This window comes from Scyliorhinus canicula, chromosome 6 (assembly GCF_902713615.1).
Source record: "Scyliorhinus canicula chromosome 6, sScyCan1.1, whole genome shotgun sequence".
In the NCBI taxonomy this organism is placed as follows: domain Eukaryota; kingdom Metazoa; phylum Chordata; class Chondrichthyes; order Carcharhiniformes; family Scyliorhinidae; genus Scyliorhinus; species Scyliorhinus canicula.
The window spans coordinates 12,484,648-12,509,896 of NC_052151.1; the positions used below are offsets into that span (position 1 = coordinate 12,484,648).

The 25,249-nt window shown below is 45.4% G+C and overlaps 1 protein-coding gene across 1 annotated transcript; it reads right to left on the reverse strand.

Annotated features, from left to right (window-relative positions):
• Nucleotides 1-1,482: 1,482 nt before the first annotated feature.
• On the reverse strand, nucleotides 1,483-21,256 carry glo1 (glyoxalase 1). Its single transcript, XM_038798960.1, has 6 exons — nucleotides 21,066-21,256; nucleotides 18,703-18,785; nucleotides 17,490-17,630; nucleotides 14,109-14,176; nucleotides 12,942-13,031; nucleotides 1,483-2,743 (listed from the first exon to the last, which is right to left on the reverse strand). Exons 1-6 carry the CDS (start codon nucleotides 21,138-21,140, stop codon nucleotides 2,652-2,654), a joined length of 549 nt encoding a protein of 182 aa, XP_038654888.1. The 5' UTR covers nucleotides 21,141-21,256; the 3' UTR covers nucleotides 1,483-2,651.
• Nucleotides 21,257-25,249: the final 3,993 nt, after the last annotated feature.

Genomic DNA, 25,249 nt, shown 5'->3' on the forward strand with positions numbered 1-25,249 from the left:
ACATTCGGGTAATTAAATTCCCCCATTATAGCTAATCTATAATGTTTGCATCTCTCTGTAATTTCCCTGCAGATTTGTTCTTCTACATTCCTCTTACTAGTTGCAGCCGAGAGATTATACCTAGCAATGTACTTGCAGCAGTTTTGTTCCTTAGCTTTCGTCTAATTGATCCTGTCCTTGAAAGCTCTGGGAGATGCTTTCCTTTACCAATACCTAGCTTTCTGAACACCTTGTGCCCAGGAATATTTAACACCCAGTCGTGCCTCCCTTGAGCCAGGTCTCTGTTATTGCCACAACATCTTATTTCCACAATGCAATCTGCACCTGTTACTCCCCAATCTTATTTACTATACTTTGTGCATTCACATACATGCACACTCGCCCTCAGGGAGTAACCCCAATGGGAGCGCGGTGTGGCTGGTAGATGCCGGGTGAAGTTTCCCGCAGGCTTCCCGACAGCCAGGACGCCATGGGTGGGACCAAGCCGCGCTCGGGTAAGTAGACCTTCAACCTACGTGAGGCCTACTTACCTGGTAAGTGCCATTCAGTACTGGTCCACACAAACGTGGACCAGGTGGAACAGCAGCCAGGGGGTCACCCAGGCCATCGGAGACCCCTGGGTGGCCAGCGATAGAGCAACATAGCCCCTGGAATGTGGGCACTCTGGCACTGCCAAGATAACCAGGTGGAACTGCCAAGCTAGCAGAGGCACTGCTAGGTGGCACTGGCAGGGGTCAGGAGGGGGGGGGGGGGGGGGTGCAGGGCTGACAGGTTCTGGAAGGGGGAGGCCCCCAGAGACCCCAAAGTGGGGTTTCCTACTTGAGGGGGTGTGGAGTAATGCCCATATGTGTAGGGGGTGACAATGACCGGGGGGGTGGGGGACCCATAAGCCTACTTAGAGATCATGGCACACTTTCAAAATGGCGGGCCGATTTGAATTCAACTCCCCAGTGATAAAAAATATTCTAAGTGTGGGCTATACTGGTGAGAAACTCCCCAGGGCCCAAAAACAGTGACTGTCATTCGACAGCGGTGGGGAACTAAAACCACCACAACTGAACTTCAAAATGTTCCATTAAATAGCGCCTAAGTGTCATTCCTTTCCCACACTCCAACTTCACCGATTAACTTACTATTCTTTATACTCGTAGTTTCTGTCTCTCCCAGTATTTTGTGCATCCTGGTATTCCTCGCTAATTTTCTCCAGAGGCAAGCCAATCACAGACCATTTTCTGGGCTGCACAGTTCTGTTAGGAAAAGGGATTGAAGATAAATTGGTTCCATAGACAAAAGGTATGTCTTTGAACAGTGGGAAACTGAGGGATGTTGAGGTGGGGTGGGTTTGATGGTAGTTTGCTATTGTAAAATATCTTCTATTTTCTTGTCCTATACAGTACTAACAGCTCCAAGGAACTTAAAACCCAGAAGCTTCCATTCAGTATGTGAACAGGGAGGCAAAAAGACAATCAGACCACTGAAAAGTATATTGTAGAAAATAAACATTTATTATAGGTAAGGTTCTACATGAAAGCAATTAGCCATGATGCTTGTTAATGGCAATTCAGATTCAGTTAATCCACAAATTTGCATGTGGGATTGCTCCCACGTCTAGCTGAAAGAGCTGGGCATCACAAAGCAAGAATCAGATTTCTCATGAAAACAAAGTAAGTACCAACAATATTAACAGACTGGAAAGGTTTCCTTCAGCTAGTTGAGCAGAGGTGGAAGGTTATAATCTACTTCGCAACATAGTAAATGGGAACGGATTTGCCAATTTGTCTTTGGAGGAGCTTCAGTGAAATGGTTGAGAATTTTAGACAGCAGTAGTTTGCAGGTGAACTTCAGCCAAGACAAAACTTTTCTCTGACATTTGTCAAGCCGGTTTTCATTGGATGATCATCAGTTGAGCTCAACACATGTCCTTCAGAAAAGAGTTTCCAAGAAGTTAAAATTGAATTGGAGAGATAGGTGGGGAGTTGATATTCCCCATCACTTTTTAGCCAGATATTACACTAAGAGCTGCAGTTTACAACTATCTTAAATTGAAATGTGTATTTGAAGTCTTGGACAAACACTCGACAACATGTTTTGTGTTCTGCAGCAAAAATGTGTGTGTCTTCTCATCCCCTCACTAAAGATTGTAAAATGGGAGGTTGTGTGCTGGCAAGTTAGATATCACAATTTACGCAGCATTTTTTATTTAGATTGGTCAAGTTTTCACCTTCAGTTCTTGCAGATCCAGACTTGACAGTCATGGAACATTCCGGCCAAAACCTTTCCCTGGGATTGTTTTTTAAAAATAAATTTTGAGTATCCAATTTTTAATTTTTTTTTCAATTAAAGGGGCAATTTAGCGTGGCCAATCCACCGAACATGCACATTTTGGAGTTGTGGGGATGGGGATGAAACCCTGGTATTGGTTAACATGACCTCTGGTGCATGAGGGCATTGATGGAAAATTCCCAGTCTACAAATATATGTTAAATGCTGAAATGCCACCCTAATTGTAGTTACTTTCATGGCAAACAATACTGTAGTGTTTGACTGAAGGTACAGAGGTATTTATTTTGTTGGTACAACTCAAGGGTTTGAGCAATCAATGCTCTGTGTATTTAAGTATGAAACTTCTCATTCAACTTCATCGGCCACACCTAAGGAACTATGGTGAGCATTTGGTTTGGGCTGAGAATCTCTATCCAGTAACCATCCGGATCCTGAATGAAAGCGAGCCCCTTCATTTTACCTGATGCAAGAAGAAAAAAAGCAACCATTGGTATTGTAATTTACTCCATTTCCCATCTTCTCCATCTTGTTGAAGTCTTGCCTGTGACTTGCCCCACGAGGCATTATTGTTTTTTAAAAATATTTTGATTGGCATTTTCATTTATACACAGTAACACTTTACATTCAATATTTACAATACGCGTGGCACAGTGGTTAGCATTGCTGCCTACGGCGCTGAGGACCCGGGGTTCGAATCCTGACTCTGGGTCACTGTCCGTGAGGAGTTTGCACATTCTCCCCGTGTCTGCGTGGGTTTCACCCCCACAACCCTCTACCATAGGATAGCAAATGTGGTCCCTTTGTTCAAGAAGGGGAGTAGAGATAACCCCGGTAACTATAGGCCGGTGAGCCTCACGTCTGTTGTGGGTAAAGTCTTGGAGAGGATTATAAGAGATACGATTTATGATCATCTAGATAGGAATAATATGATTAGGGATAGTCAGCATGGTTTTGTGAAGGGTAGGTCATGCCTCACAAACCTTATCGAGTTCTTTGAGAAGGTGACTGAACAGGTAGACGAGGGTAGAGCAGTTGATGTGGTGTATATGGATTTCAGTAAAGCGTTAGATAAGGTTCCCCACGGTCGGCTATTGCAGAAAATACGGAGGCTGGGGATTGAGGGTGATTTAGAGATGTGGATCAGAAATTGGCTAGTTGAAAGAAGACAGAGGGTGGTGGTTGATGGGAAATGTTCAGAATGGAGTTCAGTTACAAGTGGCGTACCACAAGGATCTGTTCTGGGGCCGTTGCTGTTTGTCATTTTTATAAATGACCTAGAGGAGGACACAGAAGGTTGGGTGAGTAAATTTGCAGATGACACTAAAGTCGGTGGAGTTGTAGACAGTGCGGAAGGATGTTGCAGGCTACAGAGGGACATAGATAAGCTGCAGAGCTGGGCTGAGAGGTGGCAAATGGAGTTTAATATGGAGAAGTGTGAGGTGATTCACTTTGGAAAGAATAACAGGAATGCGGAATATTTGGCTAATGGTAAAATTCTTGGTAGTGTGGATGAGCAGAGGGATCTCGGTGTCCATGTACATAGATCCCTGAAAGTTGCCACCCAGGTTGATAGGGTTGTGAAGAAGGCCTATGGTGTGTTGGCCTTTATTGGTAGAGGGATTGAGTTCCGGAGCCATGAGGTCATGTTGCAGCTGTACAAAACTCTGTAACGGCCGCATTTGGAGTATTGCGTACAGTTCTGGTCGCCTCATTATAGGAAGGACGTGGAAGCTTTGGAACGGGTGCAGAGGAGATTTACCAGGATGTTGCCTGGTATGGAGGGAAAATCTTATGAGGAAAGGCTGATGGACTTGAGGTTGTTTTCGTTAGAGAGAAGGTTAAGAGGTGACTTAATAGAGGCATACAAAATGATCAGAGGGTTAGATAGGGTGGACAGTGAGAGCCTTCTCCCGCGGATGGAGGTGGCTAGCACGAGGGGACATAGCCTTAAATTGAGGGGTAATAGATATAGGACAGAGGTCAGAGGTAGGTTTTTTACGCAAAGAGTGGTGAGGCCGTGGAATGCCCTACCTGCAACAGTAGTGAACTCGCCAACATTGAGGGCATTTAAAAGTTTATTGGATAAGCATATGGATGATAATGGCATAGTGTAGGTTAGATGGCCTTTAGTTTTTGACTTCCCATGTCGGTGCAACATCGTGGGCCGAAGGGCCTGTACTGCGCTGTATCGTTCTATGTTCTATGTGCAGGATAGGTGGATTGACCACGCTAAATTGCCCCTTAATTGAAAAAAATAATTGGGTCCTCTAAATTAAAAAAAAAATATTTACAATACGTGAGGTTCTTGTATACATATAATCATTTTTGGTGTTCCCTTCTCCCTGCCCCCCTCTCCCTGGCCCCTCCTTGGTATCCCCTCTTTCTTTCAGGATGTTCTGTCCCCTAGCCCCCGCTTCTCCCTGTAGTTTCGCCACGTTTCCTCCTCTCTTCCTCACCCCCCTCCCCTAGAGTTGTGTGTCCCGGTCTGTTTTCTCACGTCTCTCTCTTTTTCCCTACTCACTGTTGGCTTAGAACAGGCCGACAAACTGCCCCTATGCTTTGAGGAAGCCTTCTTCCGACCCTCGGATGGTGTATTTGATCTTCTCCAAATGGAAAAATTCCTCCAGGTCTGCCAGCCAGTCTGCAGCTGTGGGTGGTGCTGCTGATCACCAGCCGAGCAGGATTCTCCAACGTGCGATTAGGGAAGAGAAAGCTAGGGTGTCGGCCCTCTTCCCCATGTGTAGCTCTGGCTGTTCTGGTTGCCACTCTTGGGCACAGCTCCACCCTAACCCCCACAACCTTGGAACCGAAGAAGGCTGTCCAGAACCCTACAAGTTTGGACGGGCCCAAAACATATGGGTTTGGTTGGCCGGGCCTCTCTGGCACCTTTCACATTTATCTTCCACCTCCGGGAAGAACCTATTCATTCGAGTTATGGTTAGGTGCACTCGGTGCACCACCTTGAACTGCAGGAGGCTGAGCCTTGTGCAGGAGGAGGTGGAGTTGGCCCTGCTCAGTGCTTCACTCCAGAGTCCCCAGCTCACTTCTGTCTCAGTTCGTCTTCCCATTTTCGTCTGGCTTCATCCAGTGGCAGTCTTGCACTGTCCAGTAGCTGTCCATAGATTTTCCCACAGTTTCCCCCTTCTTTACCGCCCACATTTATCAGCTCCTCTAGCAATGTGATTCCTGAGGCATCCTACGGTCTCCTTGCAGAGAAAGTGCTTTACCTGGAGGTGTCCAAGTTCCTGTCCAGTCGGTAGATTCTGGTCCTCCCATCAGTTCACTCAGTGCCGCTAATCTGACTCCCCTGACTGTTAGCGTCCCCCCGTCCTGTCTCCATTTTTCGAAGTGGTGTGTAGCATGGCTGGTGGGAACTTGTGGTTTCCGCAGATGGGTGGCATCTCGGTCAGACCAAAACGTTGCCTCATCTGGTTCCATGTCCTACTTTTCCCCGAAACTATGCATGTGGTTTCCATTCAGATAATTGGCTATCACCACTGGGCAGGATGTGTGTTTCGTCATGGGGGAATGGGAGCGCTGCTGTGTCGAGGGCCCGGAGTGTTGTTCCCTTGCAGGAAAACTCCTCCATCTGCACCCATTCCACAGTGGGTTCGTGTATTCATCCCCTCACTCTACCGTAGCTGCCCAGTGGTAGTGCTAGGCCTATGTCTTTTCTCTTCTGCAGTGTTAATTTGGGGATTCTTGGGTTCTTTCCCTCCCACACAAACGCCATGATCATTTTGACTATGTTGTGGAAGAAGGCCTTGGGAATGAATGATCTGAACAGGAAGAGGAACACCAGCAGTATGTTCATCTTGATCACCTCAACTCAGATGTGCAGGGTAGGTGGATTGGCCGCACAAAATTGCCCTTAATTGGAAAAAAGAATTGGGTACTGAAGGTCTGGAATGCATTGACTGGCAATGTGGTGGAGGCCAGTTCAATGGAGACACTAAATCGGTTCGGATTATATTCTTTGAAGTTTAGAAGAGTGAGAGAGAATCTCATAGAAACGTACAAAATTGTAACAGAATTAGACAGGGTAGATTCAGAAAGAATGTTCCCGATGGTGGCAGATCTGAATACCGGCCCTTGTGGAACACCACTACAAACATTCCTCCACCCTGAAAAATACCGATTGACCATTACTCTCGCTTTCCTCTTACTCAGCCAATTTAGTATCAACTTCCTCTTGATTTCCTCTCAGAAATCCATGCTGGCACCCCTAATCAACCCACATTTGTAACTATTAATTCCATCCCAAATAATAGTTTCTAGAAATTTGCCCAGAACTGAATTTAAACTGACTGGTTTGTAGTTGCTGGATTTATCCATATAACCTTTAAAAAAAATTTAGAGTACCCTATTATTCTTTTTTTCCCAATTAAGAGGAAATTTAGCGTGGCCAATCCACCTACCCTGCACATCTTTGGGTTGTAGGGGTGAAACCCAAGCAGATACGGGGGGAATGTGCAAACTCCACACGGACAGTGACCAAGGGTCGGGATTCGAACCCGGGTCCTCAGTGCCATAGGCTGCAGTGCTAACCACTGGGCCACATGCGCCCTCCGTGGCTCTTTTTTGAACAAAGGTGAAATGTTTGCAATTTGCCATTCTTCTGGCATGTTCCAAGCTTAGGGAAGATGAAAAGATTATGGCCAGTTCCCCTGCAATTTCCACTGACTTCCTTCAATACCCTTGGATCCACCTCATCCAGTCCCAGTGCCTTGTCAAATTTCAGTACCAACAGTCTATTCAACGGGTCGTTGGTAGCACCTATGCTCTTGGTACAGTGGCACAGTGGTTAGCACTGCTGCCTCAGAGTGCCAGAGACCTGGGTTCAATTCCAGCCTTGCTTAACTGTGCGGAGCCTGCACGTTCTCCCCGTGTCTGCGTGGGTTTCCTCTGGGTGCTCCGATTTCCTCCCATAGTCCAAAGATGTGCAGGTTAGGTGGGTTGACCGTGCTGTAATTTTCTTTGTTCTTTCAACAGGTTTAGATAAAGGATCTGGATCGTCACAGGGTGGGAGGGCCGAAGGGCCTGTTCCCGTGCAGTAATTTTCTTTGTGCTAAATTGTCCCTCAAGTGTCCAACAAAGTGGGGATAGGGACTAGGTAGGGTGCTCTTTCAGAGGGTCGGTGCAGACACTCGATGGGCCAAATGGCCTCCTTCTGTCCTGTAGAGATTCTATGGCTTTAAAAATAGATGCAAAGTATTAATTTAATACCTCAGCCATGCTCCCTGCCTCAATGTGCAAATTCCCTTTTAGGTCCCCAATGACCCTGTTCCTTCTTTTACCATTTAGAGAGGAGACTTTGGTATTCCTCTTTATCACAGAATCATTGCTGCACAGAACAAGGCCATTTGGCCATCGTGTCTGCATCAGATCTCCAAAAGAGCATCATGGCTTAGTGCCATTTTCCTGTACCCCTGAACATTGTTGGCTGCCAATCTTTTCTCATTATCCCTCTCCACTTTTCTAATCTAATGATGTGGGTAGGTTGTTTCCACTGGCGGGTGAAAGCAGAACTAGAGGGCATAGCCTCAAAATAAGGGGAAGTAGATTTAGGACTGAGTTTAGGAGGAACTTCTTCACCCAAAGGGTTGTGAATCTATGGAATTCCTTGCCCAGTGAAGCAGTTGAGGCTCCTTCATTAAATGTTTTTAAGATAAAGATAGATAGTTTTTTGAAGACTAAAGGGATTAAGGGTTATGGTGTTTGGGCCGGAAAGTGGAGCTGAGTCCACAAAAGATCAGCCATGATCTCATTGAATGGTGGAGCAGGCTCGAGGGGCCAGATGGCCTACTCCTGCTCCTAGTTCTTATGTTCTTATGTTCTTCTGTAATCCTCTTGGTTCGCGACTGTATTTTCCACCTGACACTTTCTGAAATGCCAGTAATCAGTTCTGGGGCCTCAGCTCTTTACAATGTCTATATTAATGACTTGGATGAAGGGGCAGAATGTATTGTAGCTAATCTGTTGCCGATATAAAGGTAGGCGGTGAAGCAAGTTTTGTGGAGAATACAAAGTCAGCAAATGGATACAGATAGGTTAAGTGAATAAACAAAGGTTTGGCAGATGTGGAAAATTTGAGGTTGTCAACTTTGCCAGGAAGAATAAATAAGCGCTATATTATTGGAATGGAGAGAGACGGCAGATCTTGGTTACTGAGGGACCTAGATGTCCTGGTGCATGAATCACAAAAGGTTAGTATGCAGGTACAGCACGGAATTAGAAAGGCAAATGGAATGTTGGCCTTTATTGCAAGGCTATGATGTTCTTGCCATTACACAGACTTGGTTAAGGGAAGGACAGGATTGGCAGCTTAACGTTACAGGACACATATTTCAGGCGGGATAGAGGGGGATGTAGAAGGGGTGGGGGAGTTAAGGAGAATATCACAGCTGTACTGCGGGAAGACACCTCAGAGCTCATACAGCGAGGCAATATGGGTAGAGCTCAGGAATAGGAAGGGTGAGGGCAGCATGGTGGCGCAGTGGGTTAGCCCTGCTGCCTCATGGCGCCGAGGTCCCAGGTTCGATCCCGGCTCTGGGTCACTGTCCGTGTGGAGTTTGCACATTCACCCCGTGTTTGCGTGGGTTTCGCCCCCACAACCCAAAGATGTGCCGGTAGGTGGATTGGCCACGCTAAATTGCCCCTTAATTGGAAAAAATGAATTTGGTACTCTAAATTTATTTATTTTTCTAAAAAAAGGAATAGGAAGGGTGTAGTCACAATGTTGGGGGTTTACTACAGGCCTCCCAACAGCCAATGAGAGATAGAGGAACAGATATGTAGGATTTTGGCAAGTGTAAAAGTAACAGGGTTGTTGTGGAGGGTGATTTGATTTGATTTATTTGTCACATGTATCGAAGTACAGTGAAAAGCATTTTTTTGCAGCCAAGAAAACGTACACAATAGACTTTAACTTTCCCTATATTGACTGGGCCTCACTTAGTGCATAGATGGTGCAGAGTTTGTAAGGAGCATCCAGCAGGGCTTCTTAAAACAGTATGTAGATCGTCCAACTAGGGAAGATGCCATACTGGACCTGGTATTGGGGAATGAGCCCGGCCAGGTGGTCGACATTTCAGTAGGGAAATAGTTCAGGAACATTGACCACAATTCAGTTAGCTTTCGGGTACTGATGGATAAAGATAAGTGTAAGGGCAACACGATGGCGCAGTGGTTAGCACTGGGACTGCGGCGCTGAGGACCCGGGTTCAAATCCCGGCCCTGGGTCACTGTCCATGTGGAGGTTGGACATTCTCCGTGTCTGTGTGGGTTTCACCCCCACAACCCAAAAGATGTGCAGGTTAGGTGGATTGGCCACGCTAAATTGCCCCTTAATTGGGAAAAAAAATAATTGGATACTCTAAATTTATTTTAAAAAGATGATAAGTGTAATCCTCAGACGCCAAATTGGGGGAAGGCTAATTACAACAATATTTGGCAGGAACTGAAGAATGTAGATTGGAGCAGATGTCTGAGAGCAAATCAACATCTGGCATGGGGGAGGCTTTCAAGTGCAAGTTAATAGGAATTCAGGATGGGCATGTTCCTGTAAGGATGAAGGACAAGTATGGCAAGTTACGGGAACCTTGGATAACGAGAGATAGTGAGAGTCTAGTCAAAAAGAAAAGGAAGCATTTGTCAAGGCTAGCAGACTGGGAACACATGAAGCAAGTGTGGAATACAAGGAAAGTGTAAAGAAACTTAAGCAAGGAGTCAGGAGGGCTAAAAAGGGTCACGAAAAGTCATTGGCCAGCGGGACGAAGGAAAATCCCAAGGCTTTTTATACTTTTTTTTTTTTAATTTAGAGTACCCAATTATTTTTTCCAATTAAGGGGCAATTTAGCGTGGCCAATCCACCTAGCCTGCACATCTTTGGGTTGTGGGGGCGAAACCCACGCAAACACGGGGAGAATGTGCAAACTCCACACGGACAGTGACCCAGAGCCGGGATCAAACCTGGGACCTCAGCGCCGTGAGGCGGCAGGGCTAACCACTGCGCCACCGTGCTGCCCTGGCTTTTTATACTTTTATGAAGAGCAAGAGGGTAGTCAGGGAGCGGGCTGGCCAACTCATGAACAGGGGAGGGAATCTATGCGTGGAGCCAGAGGAAATGGGCGAGGTATTAAATTAGTACTTTGCATCAGTATTCACCAATGAGAAGGACTTGGTGGATGATGAGTCTGGGGAAGGGCGTGTAGAATGTCTGGGTCACGTTGAGATAAAAAAGGAAGTATTGGGGGTCTTGAAAAACATTAAGATAGACAAGTCCCCAGGGCCTGATGGGATATACCCCAGAATACTGGGGGAGGCAAGGAAGGAAATTGCTGGGGCCTTGAGAGAAATCTTTGAGTTCTCACTGGCCACAGGTGAGGTCCCGGAGGATTGGAGAATAGCCAATACTGTTCATTTGTTTAAGAAGGGTAGCAAGGATAATCCAGGTAATTACAAGCCGGTGAGCCTTAAGTCAGTGCTGGGGAAATTATGGAGAGGATTCTTCGAGACAGGATTTACTCCCACTTGGAAATAAGTGGACGGATTAGCGAGAGGCAACATGGATTTGCCACACTACCTGAAGGATGTGGAGGCTTTGGAGAGGGTACAGAAGAGGTTTACCAGGATGTTGCTTGGTATGGAGGGCATTAGCTTAGAGGAGAGGTTGGTTTGTTCTCACTGGAACGACGAAGGTTGGGAGGCGACCTAATAGAATTTACAAGATTATGAGGGGCATGGACAGTGGATAGTCAGAAGCTTTTTCCCAGGGTGGAAGAGTCAATTACAAAGGGCATAAGTTGAAGGTGCGAGGGGCAAAGTTGAAAGGAGATGTATGAGGCAGGATTTTCTACACAGTGGGTGGTGGGAGCCTGGAACTTGCTGTCGGGGCAGGTAGTGGAAGGAGATACGATAGTGACTTTTAAGGGGTGCCTTGACAAATACATGAATAGGATGGGAATAGATGGATATGGTCCCCGGAAGGCAAGGGAAGTTTAGTTCAGATGGGCAGCATGATAGGTGCAGGCTTAGAGGGCCGAAGGGCCTGTTCCTGTGCGGTAATTTTCTTTGTTCTTTGTGAACGGAATATAAAAGTAGAGAAGTCTTGCTGAAGCTGTACAGGACATTGATGAACTGCATCTCGAGTACTCTGCAGTTTTGGTGTCTTTACACAAGGAGGGACATACATGCGTCGGAAGCAAATCAGGGAAGATTCACTCAGCTGAGTCCCAAGATGAAGGGGTTGTTTAAAGAACAAATGTTGAGCAGGTTGGGCCTATATTTGGTATTTAGAAGAATGAGAGGTGACCGATTAAAACAAACAAGATTCTTTGGGGGCTTGACAGGGTAGACGCTGAGGGGATATTTTCCCTCATAGGGGAAAGCAGGAACATTTGAAAATAAGGAGTTTCCCATGGTAAAAAAAGAGGAGGAATTTCTTCGGAGGACTTTTTTCTCTTTGGAATTCTCAACCCCAGCAAGTTGGGGCATTGAATATTTTCAAGATGGGGATGGACAGATTTTCAATTGACAAAGGAGGGTTATGGGGACAGGCAGGCTAATGAAATTCAGGCCTCAATCAAATCAGCTATGATATAAGTGAATGGCAGAGCAGGCTCAATATGTCAAATGGTTATCCCAGCTCCTATTTCTGAAGATCGAGAGGATCGTAGAGGCTGTGGTAGAGGCAAGAATTAAAATGGTACAAAATCACAGCCTCTGTATCGTGGAGCATATTATTATTATTATTATTATTATTATTAATAAAAATAAATTTAGAGTACCCAATTATTTATTTTATTCAATTAAGGGGCAATTTAGCGTGGCCAACCCACCTAACCTGCACAACACGCAGACAGAGGCTGTGATTTTGTACCATTTTAATTCTTTCCTCTACCACAGCCTCTACGATCCTCTCGATCTTCAGAAATAGGAGCTGGGATAACCATTTGACATATTGAGCCTGCTCTGCCATTCACTTATATCATAGCTGATTTGATTGAGGCCTGAATATATGGGGAGAATGTGCAAACTCAACACAGACAGTGACCCACGGCCGGGATTCGAACCCGGGTCCTCAGGGCCGCAGTCCCAGTGCTAACACTGCGCCACATGCCGCCCGTGGAGCATATTAGTGTTCAAACAGAAGGCATTCATTACCCTTCAAATTCGATATGATGGTTCCCCAACCATCAAACACTACAAAAGTACAAGTGAAAGGAGAAAACGTTTTGGGCAGCAAATTTAAATTGTAGTTATGCAGCACCATCTCCATTCAATGGAAGAATTTTGAGAATACTTCTGAGAACAATAATCAAATGATTGTAAAATTTGCGAGTGCAAAGTCTCAGTTGAGATTGCTCAAAATAAACAAATATCGGGGCAGCACGGTGGCGCAGTGGGTTAGCCCTGCTGCCTCACGGCGCTGAGGTCCCAGGTTCGATCCCGGCTCTGGGTCACTGTCCGTGTGGAGTTTGCACATTCTCCCCGTGTTTGCGTGGATTTCACCCCCACAACCCAAAGATGTGCAGGGTAGGTGGATTGGCCACACTAAATTGCCCCTTAATTGGAAAAAATGAATTGGGTACTCTAAATTTATATTTAAAAAAATAAAAATAGATAAACAAATATCAGCAACTGCAGTGATTACTCACCATCATCTGGTTTCTTTACAAACTTTACTCCCAGTTCCTCAAAGCGTTTACAGGCAGCATAAACATCAGGGACAGCAATGCCCAAGTGACCTGCAGGTGAACATGAGATCCAAATGAAAATTCAAAACACTGACTGTCAGTTAGATTGCTCGAGTATCCTCTTCCATTAAGAACAGCACAAAAACAGAAAACACTGGACAATCTCAGCAGGCCTGACAGCATCTGTGAGAGAGAAAGAAACTAACGTTTTGAGTCTGGGTGACTTTGACAAATACTTGAAACAATCCACTTTGTCCTCAAGTTAGCTCTCAGCCAAGGAGCAGTATCCAGTGCACATTTCAGTTAGAAACCAGGCGCAGTGGTTAGCCTCACAGCACCGAGGACCCGGGTTTGATCCCGGCCACGGGTCACTGTTTGTGTGGAGTTTGCACTTTCTCTCCCTGTCCGCTTGGGTTTCCTCCGGGTGCTCCGGTTTCCTCCCACAGTCCAAAGATGTGCAGGTTAGGTGGATCGGCCATGATAAATTGCCCTTAGTGTCCAAAAAGGTTACTTTTTAAAAAAAATTTAGAATACCCAATTTATTTTTTCCAATTAAGGGTCAATTTAGCATGGCCAAGCTACCTATCCTGCACATCTTTTGCATTGTGGGGGCGAAACCCATGCAAACACGGGGCGAATGTGCAAACTCCACACGGAAAGTGACCCGAGAGCCGGGATCGAACCTGGGACCTCGGCACCGTGAGGCAGCAATGCTAAACACTGTGCCACCGTGCTGCCCTTCAAGGTTACTTGGGGTTACTGGGTTATGGGGATTGGGTAGAGCTGTGGGCTTAATAAGGGTGCCCTTTCCAAGGGCCGGTGCAGACTCGATGGGCCGAATGGCCTCCTTGTGCACTGTAAATTTTATGAAAAACAGTGGCAGGTACCAGAGCCAACCATTCCTCTAAAACACACAAAAGGAATCTGGAGCAAGGACCTTTGCAAGTTTCCTCACCCTCCTAAAAATATACACTCGTCACTGTTTTCCCATCTAGAATATTGAGACCAATTAACATAATAGTGGCCCAACAACGAAATGTCACTTCATCAATGTGGGAACTGAAGCTGGGCCTTCTCTCTCTTTGTGCAGCACAGTCACTTATTACCAAAATGAGGAGTCGAACTCACCAAATCCTCGAGGATCAGAGTTCCCATTATGATAGGCCTGGTTTTCATCATTCTCAGTTCCCCAGTTGCTGTAAAACACAAACCAGAACATTAAGGGTTCAAGATCACACGGTTCCTTTCTGCAAATATATATCACACCATCGCATCAGCAAATCACTCGTGGCCTAACCCACTCAGCTGTGAAATCTTCACCAATTCCAGGTCCAGCCGTGCACCCACTCCTCCAAGGCAGTAGAGTCCTCTGGACCCGATCCTCTGGAACTCCGTCCTGAAATCTCATCGCTTTGCTACTTCCCCCTGCTTTTAAAACACATCTCAAAACCAGACTTTCTTCCATAACAACTTGCATTTATACTGTGCCTTTAATATAGAAAAATGCCCCAAGGCGTTTCAGAGGTTTAATAAAAAAAATAAGTTGATGAGCCAATTAACTGGATTTTATAAAATGGTGACCAAATGCTTGGTTAGAGAGGAAGGTATTTTTAAATATCCAAAAGGAGAAATTTAGAAAAGGACTTTATCTCCCATTAATCCTAATTTTGTCTACTATCAGCTTGGATGCCCTCAGCAGACACTAAAGTGAATTACTGTAGCTGTTTTGATGTTGGCTCTCCCACAAGTGTTAGGTTGGGAATTCCAAGGTACTGACTTTACAACAATAAAGGAGCACCAACTTGAAGCAGTAGGAATGGCAGGCACAGGAACAGGCCATTAGATTCGTTTGGAAGCTGCGGAGGATGATCCCGAGAAGAGGGCGTGGGGGAGCAAAGCTAATCCAGAGTTTAAGGTGCAGATTGTGGGAAGATCAGCAATTCCATATTGAGAAGCAGGAGGGGGGAAATCTGTTCCATTTGGAGAGTTCCTCTCAGATTGCAAGATAACCTCAGTTCTTACATACAGCAGATTGTCAGACCATTTTTTCACCTGCTAATATGACCAAAACGCAGTCAGAGTTTTTTAAAATTTGGAATACCCAATTCTTCCCCCCCCCCCCAATTAAGGGGCAATTTAGTGTGGCCAATCCACCTAGCCTGCACATCTTTGGGTTGTGGGGATGAGACCCATGCAGACACGGGGAGAATGTGCAAACTCCACACGGACAATAACCCAGGACCGGGATCGAATCAGGGTCCACAGGACTGTGAGACAGCAGTGCTAACCACTGCACCACCGTGCTGCCTTCGTCATAGAGTTTTACAGTATGGAAAGAGACTCTTTGGCCCATTGTGTCCACGCCAGCCATCAAGCACCTAATAACTCTAATCCCATTTTCCAGCACGTGGCCCATAGCCTATGCTATATTTCCCTTAAATGTTGTGAGGGTATCTGCCTCCATCACTCTTTTAGTCAGAGAGTTCCAGATTCTCTCTGGGTGATTCTTCTCAACCTTGCCCCTTGCCTGAGGTGTGGTGACCCTTCAGGTTAAATCACCCGTCAGCTTCCCGCCTCAAGGGAAAGCAGCCTATAGTCATCTGGGACTATTTTGACTTTACTTTACTCTATGCCTCAACTAATAAAGGCAAGTATCACAGGACAGCACAGCGGTTAGCACTGCTGCATCACGGCACCAAGGTCCCAGGTTCGCTCCCGGCTCTGGGTCACTGTCATTCTCCCAGTGTTGCGTGGGTTTCGCCCCCACAAACGGTAGCATTGTGGATAGCACAGTTGCTTCACAGCTCCAGGATCCCAGGTTCGATTCCGGCTTGGGTAACTGTCTGTGCGGAGTCTGCACATCCTCCCCATGCGTGTGTGGGTTTCCTCCAGGTGCTCCGGTTTCCTCCCACAGCGCAGGTTAGGTGGATTGGCCCTGATAAATTGCCCTTAGTGTCCAAAATTGCCCTTAGTGTTGGGTGGGGTTACTGGGTTATGGGGATAGGGTGGAGGTGTTGACCTTGGGTAGGGTGGCTCTTTCCAAGAGCCGGTGCAGACTCGATGGGCCGGGTGGCCTCCTTCTGCACTGTAAATTCTATGAAACCAAAAATGTACTGTGTAGGTGGATTGCCCACGCTAAATTGCCCCTTCATTGGAAAAAATGAATTGGGCACTCTAAATTTATAAAAGATTTTTAAAAAAATTTTTAAAGAAAAGTATCACATACGCCTTCTCAGCTGTGGGATTTCTCCAAGTCTGAGCAAATAATGAGGAGGCTATTTCATTAAGTCTCACATACAGTCAGGTCTCGGCTCGCTTCTCAGTGAATAACTCTCCTCAACTCCCAAAGACACAAAAGGGGCCATCAATTAATCCAGGAACACCTCAGCGCCTGAAAATGCATTCCATAACCACTAATAACATCCCATTACTCAGCTACTGTCTGAGGCTCAACAGAGAATTCACAACCTCGTCATCTTATTTGATCCCAAGCTTCTGACCATGCAGCTTCTTACCAGCTACTTGGTAAATTGTCCCTTAATTTTTTTAAATATAAATTTAGAGTACCCAATTCATTTTTCAAATTAAGAGGCAATTTAGTGTGGCCAATCCACCTACCCTGCACATCTTTGGGTTGTGGGGGCGAAACCCACGCAAACACAGGGAGAATGTGAAAACTCCACACAGACAGTGACCCAGAACCGGGATCGAACCTGGTACCTCGGCGCCGTGAAAATTGCCCCTTCATTGGAAAAATAAAAGAATTACGTACTCAAATGTAAAAAGGCAGTTATAAGTTATTAACTTGCTTTTGTACATTATTGTTTGCCATGTATTTTTTGTATTAGCTTTGAAGATAAATTTAGAGTACCCAATTTGTTTTTTCACCCAATTAAGGGGCAATTTACCCTGGCCAATCCACCTAGCCTGCACATCTTTGGGTTGTGGGGGTGAAAGCCATGCAGACATGGGGAGAATGTGCAAACTCCACACGGACAGTGACCCAGAGCCAGGATTCAAACCCGAGTTCTCGGCGCCGTGAGGAAACAGTGCACCACCGTGCTGCCCTACTGTTTGCCATGTATTACACATATCTGTAAAGTTCAGCAATCATGGAATGTCTTATTAAACCTTTTTATTAAGACACATATAAAAGGAGATAGGAAAGAACAAGTACCTTCAGAGGCAGGGCATTCTAATTGATAATAACCGTGTTTACCCACTTGAATTAAATGAAAATCGCTTATTGTCACAAGTAGGCTTCAATGAAGTTACTGTGAAAAGCCCCTAGTCGCCTGTTCAGGGAGGCTGGTACGGGAATTGAACCGTGCAGCTGGCCTGCCTTGATCTGCTTTAAAAGCCAGCTATTTAGCCGAGTGTGTTAAACCAGCCCCCAATGACACCTCTAGTCATTGACAGTGGAATGAAGTTCCAATCTTCAGCACTCAGTGAAGGCAGAATAATCTCTTGCAGTTGAATTCAAATTCCCTGTCTCCAAACTATACTCACTGTGTCAGCTCAATAGTCCCGGTCCTCGAGAAGGTCCAGGCAGTGTGCTCATTCTTATCGGCTGGGATTTCCTTTTTGTCCTCAAAACCCAAAAAGTAGAGTGTGAATTTCATAGAAGGGAAGTCAAATTTCTGCAGGAGTCTGTAAACAAATTGAAGGGCCATCAGAAGGAGTAGAATAAGGAAAGATAGGAGTGTCTCAAAGGAAGAAAGCAAAATAGAGATAAAAGAGAGGTGTAGGGCCGAAGGCAACTGGAAGTACAACCACCAACATGGAGCAATTATAATTTGGAATGCTCAAGATGCCAGAGTTCAAAGGTTATCCGAGAGAGAAAATTATGTTCAGTTATTGGTTAGGCCACATTTGACCAATTCTGGTCACCACACTACCAGAAGGACGTGGAGTCTTTGGAGAGAATATAGAAAAGGTTTCCCAGGATGTTGCCTGGTATGGAGGGTATTAGCTATGAGGAGAGATTGAATAAAGTGGGATTGTTCTCCCCAGAGAGACAGGGATTGAGGGGGGGTGACCTGATAAAAGTTTGTAAAATTATGAGGGGTATAGATAGGGTGAACAGTTGGAGGCTTTTTCCCAGGGCAGAAATGACAATTACAAGGGGGCACAAATTCAAGGTGAGGGGGGATAGGTTCAGTGGGGATATGCAGGGAAAGTCTTTTTTGCATAGAGGGTGGTGGTGGCCTGGAATGCACTGCCAAGTGAGGTGGTTGAGGCAGATAAGTTAGCGACCTTTAAGACTTATCTGGATAGGCACGTGAACAGATGGGGAATAGAAGGATACAGGCAGTTAGTTGGCCTAGGTAGGACACGTGATCGCCGCAGGCTTGGGAGAGCTGAAGGACCTGTTCCTATGCTGTACTGTTCTTTGTTTCTTTACAGAGATAGGGAGAGGTTATCCAAGTTAGCAAGACAAAAAAAAACATAAGCCAAAAATACTGGAAAGAAACAACTGTCCAGTTAACACCTAAAAATAAAGCGAGATAATTACTTCAGATCTAACCTTTCACTGCAGAAATGGAAGAATGAAAACGTGCAGCCCAAAAAGAAACCCGACTTTCAGCTGCTGACCAAAGAGGGTTTGTTAGCACCATCTTGTTTTCAGTCTGTGGACTGGTCTGTATTTTTTGCTTCTTTTATCTCTACAAACAATCATTCCCTACCTTTCTCTCTCTAATATATTTTAAAAGCTCCTTACGTCATTCCAATTATTCTGGTGTAAAAATCCAGAGATTTTTTCGGATCTTTCACTCTCAACATTGTCTGTTGCATCACAAAATCCTGAAAGAGAGGATCTGCTATGAACATTGGGAAATAAATGTGCTAGTTTTAAAAACTTTATTTTGAAAACATACAACATTTAGGGAAGAAAACAGATCACTTGCAAGTTATTTATTAATTGTACATCTTCACCTGAGGAACAAACCTTCCATCAATCAGTCATGGCTGCTCTGTACCTGTTTATTTTTACTCCATACTTCGAGAAATCCTTATCTAATAAAGATCTATTGATGTTATTCAGTATTCACAGCCTTTGAAGGAAAAGAGGTTCACATTTTCACCACATTTTGTGCTCCTAAATTTCCCTCCTAAATGCCCTGGTTCTGATTGTGTACCTTTGGTCTAGAATTCCCCAGAGGAAATAGCTTCCCTGTATTAACCCCAACTTCGTTCGGTCTCTAAACTTGAGGAATACAACCTGTTTCTGCAACTTGTGCTCATGTTTAAACCTTTTAAGCTATGGTATCACTATGGTGAATATGTACTCTCTCCTAAGACCATTATATCCTTTGTAAGTGTACGATGCAGAAATGAACACAGAAGTTCAAATAGGGCCTGACCAAGGTTCTGTACAATGAAGAATTATGTGCTCATTTTATTTATTTATTTTATAAATTTAGAGTGCCAAATTCATTTTTTTTTTCCAATTAAGGGGCAATTTAGCGTGGCCAATCCACCTGCCCTGCACATCTTTGGGTTGTGGGGGCGAAACCCACGTAAATACAGGAAGAATGTGAAAACTCCTCGTGGACAGTGACCCAGAGCCGGGATCGAACCTGGGAACTCGGCGCCATGAAGCAACATGGCTAACCCACTGCGCCACCGTGTTGCCCTGTGCTCATTTTATATTCTAACCTATACCCTAACTTCTTTAGATTCATGTACAGAGACAACCATATCGGGAGCAGAGATGCGCAGCGGAAGAATGCTGGGCCCATAACCCAGAGGTCGATAGATCAAAACCATTCTCTGCTAGTTATCTAGGGGCTAGGTTAGCACATTAGGCTAAACAGCTGGCTTTTAAAAAATAAATTTAGAGTACCCAATTATTTTTTCCAATTAGGGGGCAATTTAGCATGGCCAATCCACCTACTCTGCACATTTTTGGGTTGTGGGAGCGAAACCTACGCAGACACGGGGAGAATGTGCAAACTCCACACGGACAGTGACCCAGAGCCGGGATTGAACCTGGGACCTCAGCACCGTGAGGCAGCTGTGCTAACCACTAGGCCACCGTTCTGCCCTTCAGCTGGCTTATAATGCAGAACAAGACAGCAGTGTGGGTTCAATTCCCGTACCAGCCTCCCCGAACAGGCGCTGCAATGTGGTAACTAGGAGTTTTTCACAGTAACTTCATTGAAGCCTACTTGTGACAATAAAGCGATTATTATTATATTTTTATTCTATCTATTTGTTCCTCCAAACCTCCCACTTTCATTCCTACTTGTTGAATCTAATGTGGATTACCGTACATTGTCAAATGGAGTTCAATTAATTTGTCTATGTCACTTGGTAATTTACTGATCCTGTCTACACAACTTCAAAAAAAATAAATTTAGAGTACACAATTCATTTTTTTCCAATTAAGTGGGTTGTGGGGGTGAGATCCACGTAAACAGAGGGAGAATGTGCAAACTCCATACAGATAGTGACCCAGAGCCATTATCGAACCTGGGACCTCGGCGCCGTGAGGCAGCAGTGCTAACCCACTGCACCACCATGCTGACCCTGTGTCTACACAATTAACAATTGCATCATAAATGTCATTTACAAACTTGAGTGTACAACTCCACCTAAATCATTGTTCCCCTCCTTATATTTTTTTGTCATTTTTCTAATATTAAGTAGTTATCGTTCACACATGATCCTAGAGAATCAATGTCAGCACACTGTTGCACAGTAAGGGTTGCACAGTCACGCTTGATCTTGTTCTCACATGCTCTTCTCAACAGGCGGATAGCTTTCAAAAGTGAGAACCTTCCCTAAACTCAATGGCACGGAGCCCAACTGCAGCTTATCTGTCCTTTCCAGCTGACAGCAGAGCCTGGTTAGGTTACATGATATTCCTGCTCAGAATGACTCAGTACTACACCAGATTGAGCACTTCATATTGATTTATTAATTCGGGACTGCCCCAACCCCCGCCATTTGTGTTAATCTACACAGTTGGTTGGTCCAGTACCACTGTGGCGGCTCCACCTCCCCAATGGATCCGCTGAGGCCAGACTTTAACCCCAGTCTGCCCAACTCTGCAGCTCTTCTCCCAACCCTCTGCCTAACCTTGGTTTCTGCAGCGGGATCGCAACAGGCACTGGAAGCCTGCTCGTCAGTGAGTCCACTCTGCTCCTGAGACATTGTAGCTGACAGAAGCTTCTAGGCAGCAGCCCCTTTACACAGAGAGCCGGAACCACTGCCACCACCCTCCCAGAACCAAACCAATGACAACGCTGCAACCTGCGGGAACGCCCTTGCCTCACTCTGCACCCAATCAAACACAAGAGGAGCGGAAAGAGATAACCAATTAGAAAAGATGATGGGCACGATTGGTCCACAATTGGACCAATCATGCGCATTGCAGCTAAATATTGCCAGAGCATGTCTAGCTTGACTCGGTCCTCGAGTAGGAGGCAGGCCATTATGTAGTCTGGAAATGAGAATATAATAAACTCAATCTGATAACATGATCTAATTTAATACAGAGTGCAGCGAATCTTTCATTTTTATTCTGTAAATTAAGACCTGCACTTTGCAACATATAATTATTTGTATACTGTTCAGAAATGTGCAATCTTTATTATTCATCCTTTATTTTTATTTCAATGATTGTCATTCGCAATGTTATGAATTACCATTACTAGTTCTATTTGTATCTTTTTTTTAAATTAGAGTACCCAATTCATTTTTTCCCAAATTAAGGGGCAATTTAGCGTGGCCAATCCACCTAGCTTGCACGTCTTTGCGTTGTGAGGGCGAAACCCACGCAAACACGGGGAGAATGTGAAAACTCCAGACGGACAGTGACCCAGAGCCGGGATCGAACCTGGGGCCTCAGCGCCGTGACTGTGCCACCGTGCTGCCCTATGGCAAAAATTCTTAATACTACCTGTGCCGGTGAACTGGATTGACCTGCGGGTTCAATCCTCCGAGTCTCGGTCGTCTCAGCGCCTTCGTCTGCAAAGGTTTTTAAAATTATTTTATTAAATTTTAGTGCACACAATTAATTTTTTTCCAATTCAGGGGCAATTTAGTGTGTTCAATCCACCAACCTTGCACATTCTCCCCAAATACAGAGAGAATGTGCAAACTCCACACAGCAACCCAAAGCCAGGATCAAACCTGGGACCTCGGTGCTGTGAGACAGCAGGACTAACCCACTGCGCCACCGTGCTGCCCTTTGTCTGCAAAGGTGAGCCTCGCACTCTGATTCCTTCTGTCCTCTGCCCCACCATAGAGTCTTTTCCATTGCCTCTGTATCAAGTCTTCGCTAGGGAGGTCTCTTTATGCCTCTTCCTTATACCCCTCTTCGCATCCTTCGAGAAGCTTCTCGGGCCCTCAGCCAATGAGGTCTTGGGGCGGGGATCACAATGAGGTTGGTGATTGCAACTCTGCAGGACATCAGGAACCCACCTGATCTTCAGGTCCATCGTCCTTATGTAACATCCCATACATGGTAGTACTGGAAAATCTAGGTGCCAGAAAGTCGAGCTGCATCTGGGCAATCCACAACAATCGATCCATTTGAATGGGACCGATTATCCAATGACATCTTGTTTACAATGCATGCCCTGGCTGTCTGTCTCTGTCCAGTATATTTAAACTTAGCTGTTCAAATTCCCATCAGGCCTATCTGTGGTTCTGAATGTGGTTCAATTTAAAAAAAATAAATTTAGATTACCCAATTATTTTTTCCAATTAAGGGGCAATTTAGTGTGGTCAATCCACCTACTCTGCACATTTTTGGGTTGTGGGGGTGAAACCCACGCAGACACGGGGAGAATGTGCAAACTCTACACGGACAGTGACCCAGAGCCGGGATCGAACCTGGGACCTCAGCGACGTGAGGCAGCTGTGCTAACCACTAGGCCACCGTGCTGCCCTACTGTGGTTCAATTTTAAATGTCCAATTCTTAATTTAAAGTTACAATTCTATATTGGGCCTAAAATTCAGGCTGTTGGCCTTTTTACCACAGTCCCTCTTCTTGATCCAGTGAACGTTAATGAACCACACAACTCTAACCAAGTTCCCGGATGGCCAAATATCAGAATCTTAGCCAAACAATCCTTTTAAAAATAAATTTAGAGTACTCAATTTTTTTCAATTAAGGGGCAATTTAGTGTGGCCAATCCATCTACCCTGCACATCTTTGGGTTGTGGGGGCGAAACCCACGCAAATACAGGGAGAATGTGCAAACTCCACACGGACAATGACCCGGAGTCGGGATCGAACCTGGGTCCTCGGCGCCGTGAGGCAGCAGGGCTAACCACTGCGACACCGTACTGCCCATTAGCCAAACAATCCTAATCCCCAACCCAACCTTTATACAGTCACAGAATCCCTACAGTGCAGATCCCTACAGTGCTCTCTGACTGACTCTGAGAGCACTCCATTCAAGTCCACTTTCCTACTCGATGCCAATAACCCTTAACCTAACCTACACATCCTGGACACTAGGGGCAATTTATCATGGCCAATCCATCTAACCTGCACATCTTTGGACTGCGGGAGGAAACCGGAACACCCGGAAGAAACCCACGCAGATGCAGGGAGAACCACTGCACCACCGTGCTGCTCTCTCCTTATACACACATGACTGTGTGGCAAAATTCGGTTCCAACTCCATCTACAAGTTTGCTGATGACATGACGTAGTTGATCGGCTCTCAAACAACGATGAGTCAGAGTACAGGAGGGAGATAGAGATGTGTTGCAATGACAACAATCTCGCCCTCAATGTCAGCAAAACTAACTAGGTCGTCATTGATTTCAGGAAGCTAATTAAATTTAGAGTACCCAATTATTTTTTTTCTAATTAAGGGGCAATTTAGTGTGGCCAATCCACCTAACCTGCACATCTTTGGGTTGTGGGGGGTGAGACCCACGCAGACACAGGGAGAATGTGCAACGGGCTGGAACCCAGGTCCTCAGTGCCGTCAAGCAGTAGTGCTAACCACTGTGTCATCATACTTCCTTAATGAATGTTAATGTCCCCTAGCTGCATTACATTGTCAGGATCAACCAGGGAGAAATATGAACACTTTGACTGCATTTAAGAGGCAGTGTTCTCTTAAAAATAAAGAAATACTTGCATTTATATGGCACCTTTAATGACCTCAGACCTTCCCAAAGCATTTTACTGCACCCCCCCCCCCCCCCCCCCCCCATGAAGTACATTTCATGTGTATAGCCACATTTGTAAGAAACACAACAACCAGTTTACACGCAAATAGCAATTTAATAAAGGCTAAGTAATCTGCTTTTGTGATGTGGATACTGGGGAGAATGCCCTTGCTCTTCTTTGAAATGGTACACGGGATCTTCACATCCATTTGAGATGATTTGAGGCATACAAAATGATCAGAGGGTTAGATAGGGTGGACAGCGAGAGCCTTCTCCCGCGGATGGAGGTGGCTAGCACGAGGGGACATAGCCTTAAATTGAGGGGTAATAGATATAGGACAGAGGTCAGAGGTGGGTTTTTTACGCAAAGAGTGGTGAGGCCGTGGAATGCCCTACCTGCAACAGTAGTGAACACGCCAACATTGAGGGCATTTAAAAATTTATTGGATAAGCATATGGATGATAAGGGCATAGTGTAGGTTAGATGGCCTTTAGATTTTTTCCATGTCGGTGCAACATCGAGGGCCGAAGGGCCTGTACTGCGCTGTATCGTTCTATGTTCTATGTTCTATGTTCTATGGCCTCGGTTTAACTTATATCATCCAAAAGGTGGCACCTCTGACAGTAGTGCAGCATGTTGCTCGTTATGCTTTCCCTTAATTTGCTCTGTTTTAATTACCTTTGCTCAAGAACCACAGGGTTCAAAGCCGAATACTGATCAATGACTCGATACACCAGTTAGTAAGTTTGAAATCAATGCACGTTTATTTACATACACAGTCAATTATTACTCATGCATAAACTCTACTCACTAAACTACAACTACTACTAAAGCCTATACTTAGCTTCGAGTGGCCCACTCAGTCAGAGGAACAATGGCCGTTGTCCGGTTCTAATACTGCTGGCTTCGAACTGGGATAGAATGTAAGCTAGGAGCGCCTATCTCGTAGTGTGCGTTGACCTTAGACTTACTTGGCTGGTGCTTGGTGGGCCTCTCATCGCTGAGAGCCAAATGCCAAGGTGAAGATGGAGAAAGTAAGAGTTCTCAAGAGCTTCTAAGAGAGCGAACTGACCTTGGGGACTCTGCTTTATACCCCAAGGGGTTTCTCCCCCTTCTGGGCGGACC

Bases quoted from the DNA above. Each gene is read 5' to 3' on its own strand.
- glo1 (XM_038798960.1), bottom strand. From the start codon at position 21,140: ATGTCTCAGGAGCAGAGTGGACTCACTGACGAGCAGGCTTCCAGTGCC. The intron at 14,177-17,489 runs GTGAGTATAGTT...TGTGTTTTACAG, and splicing joins GGGACTATTGAGCTGACACA to CAACTGGGGAACTGAGAATG. The intron at 13,032-14,108 runs GTGAGTTCGACT...GTTCACCTGCAG, and splicing joins CTCTGATCCTCGAGGATTTG to GTCACTTGGGCATTGCTGTC.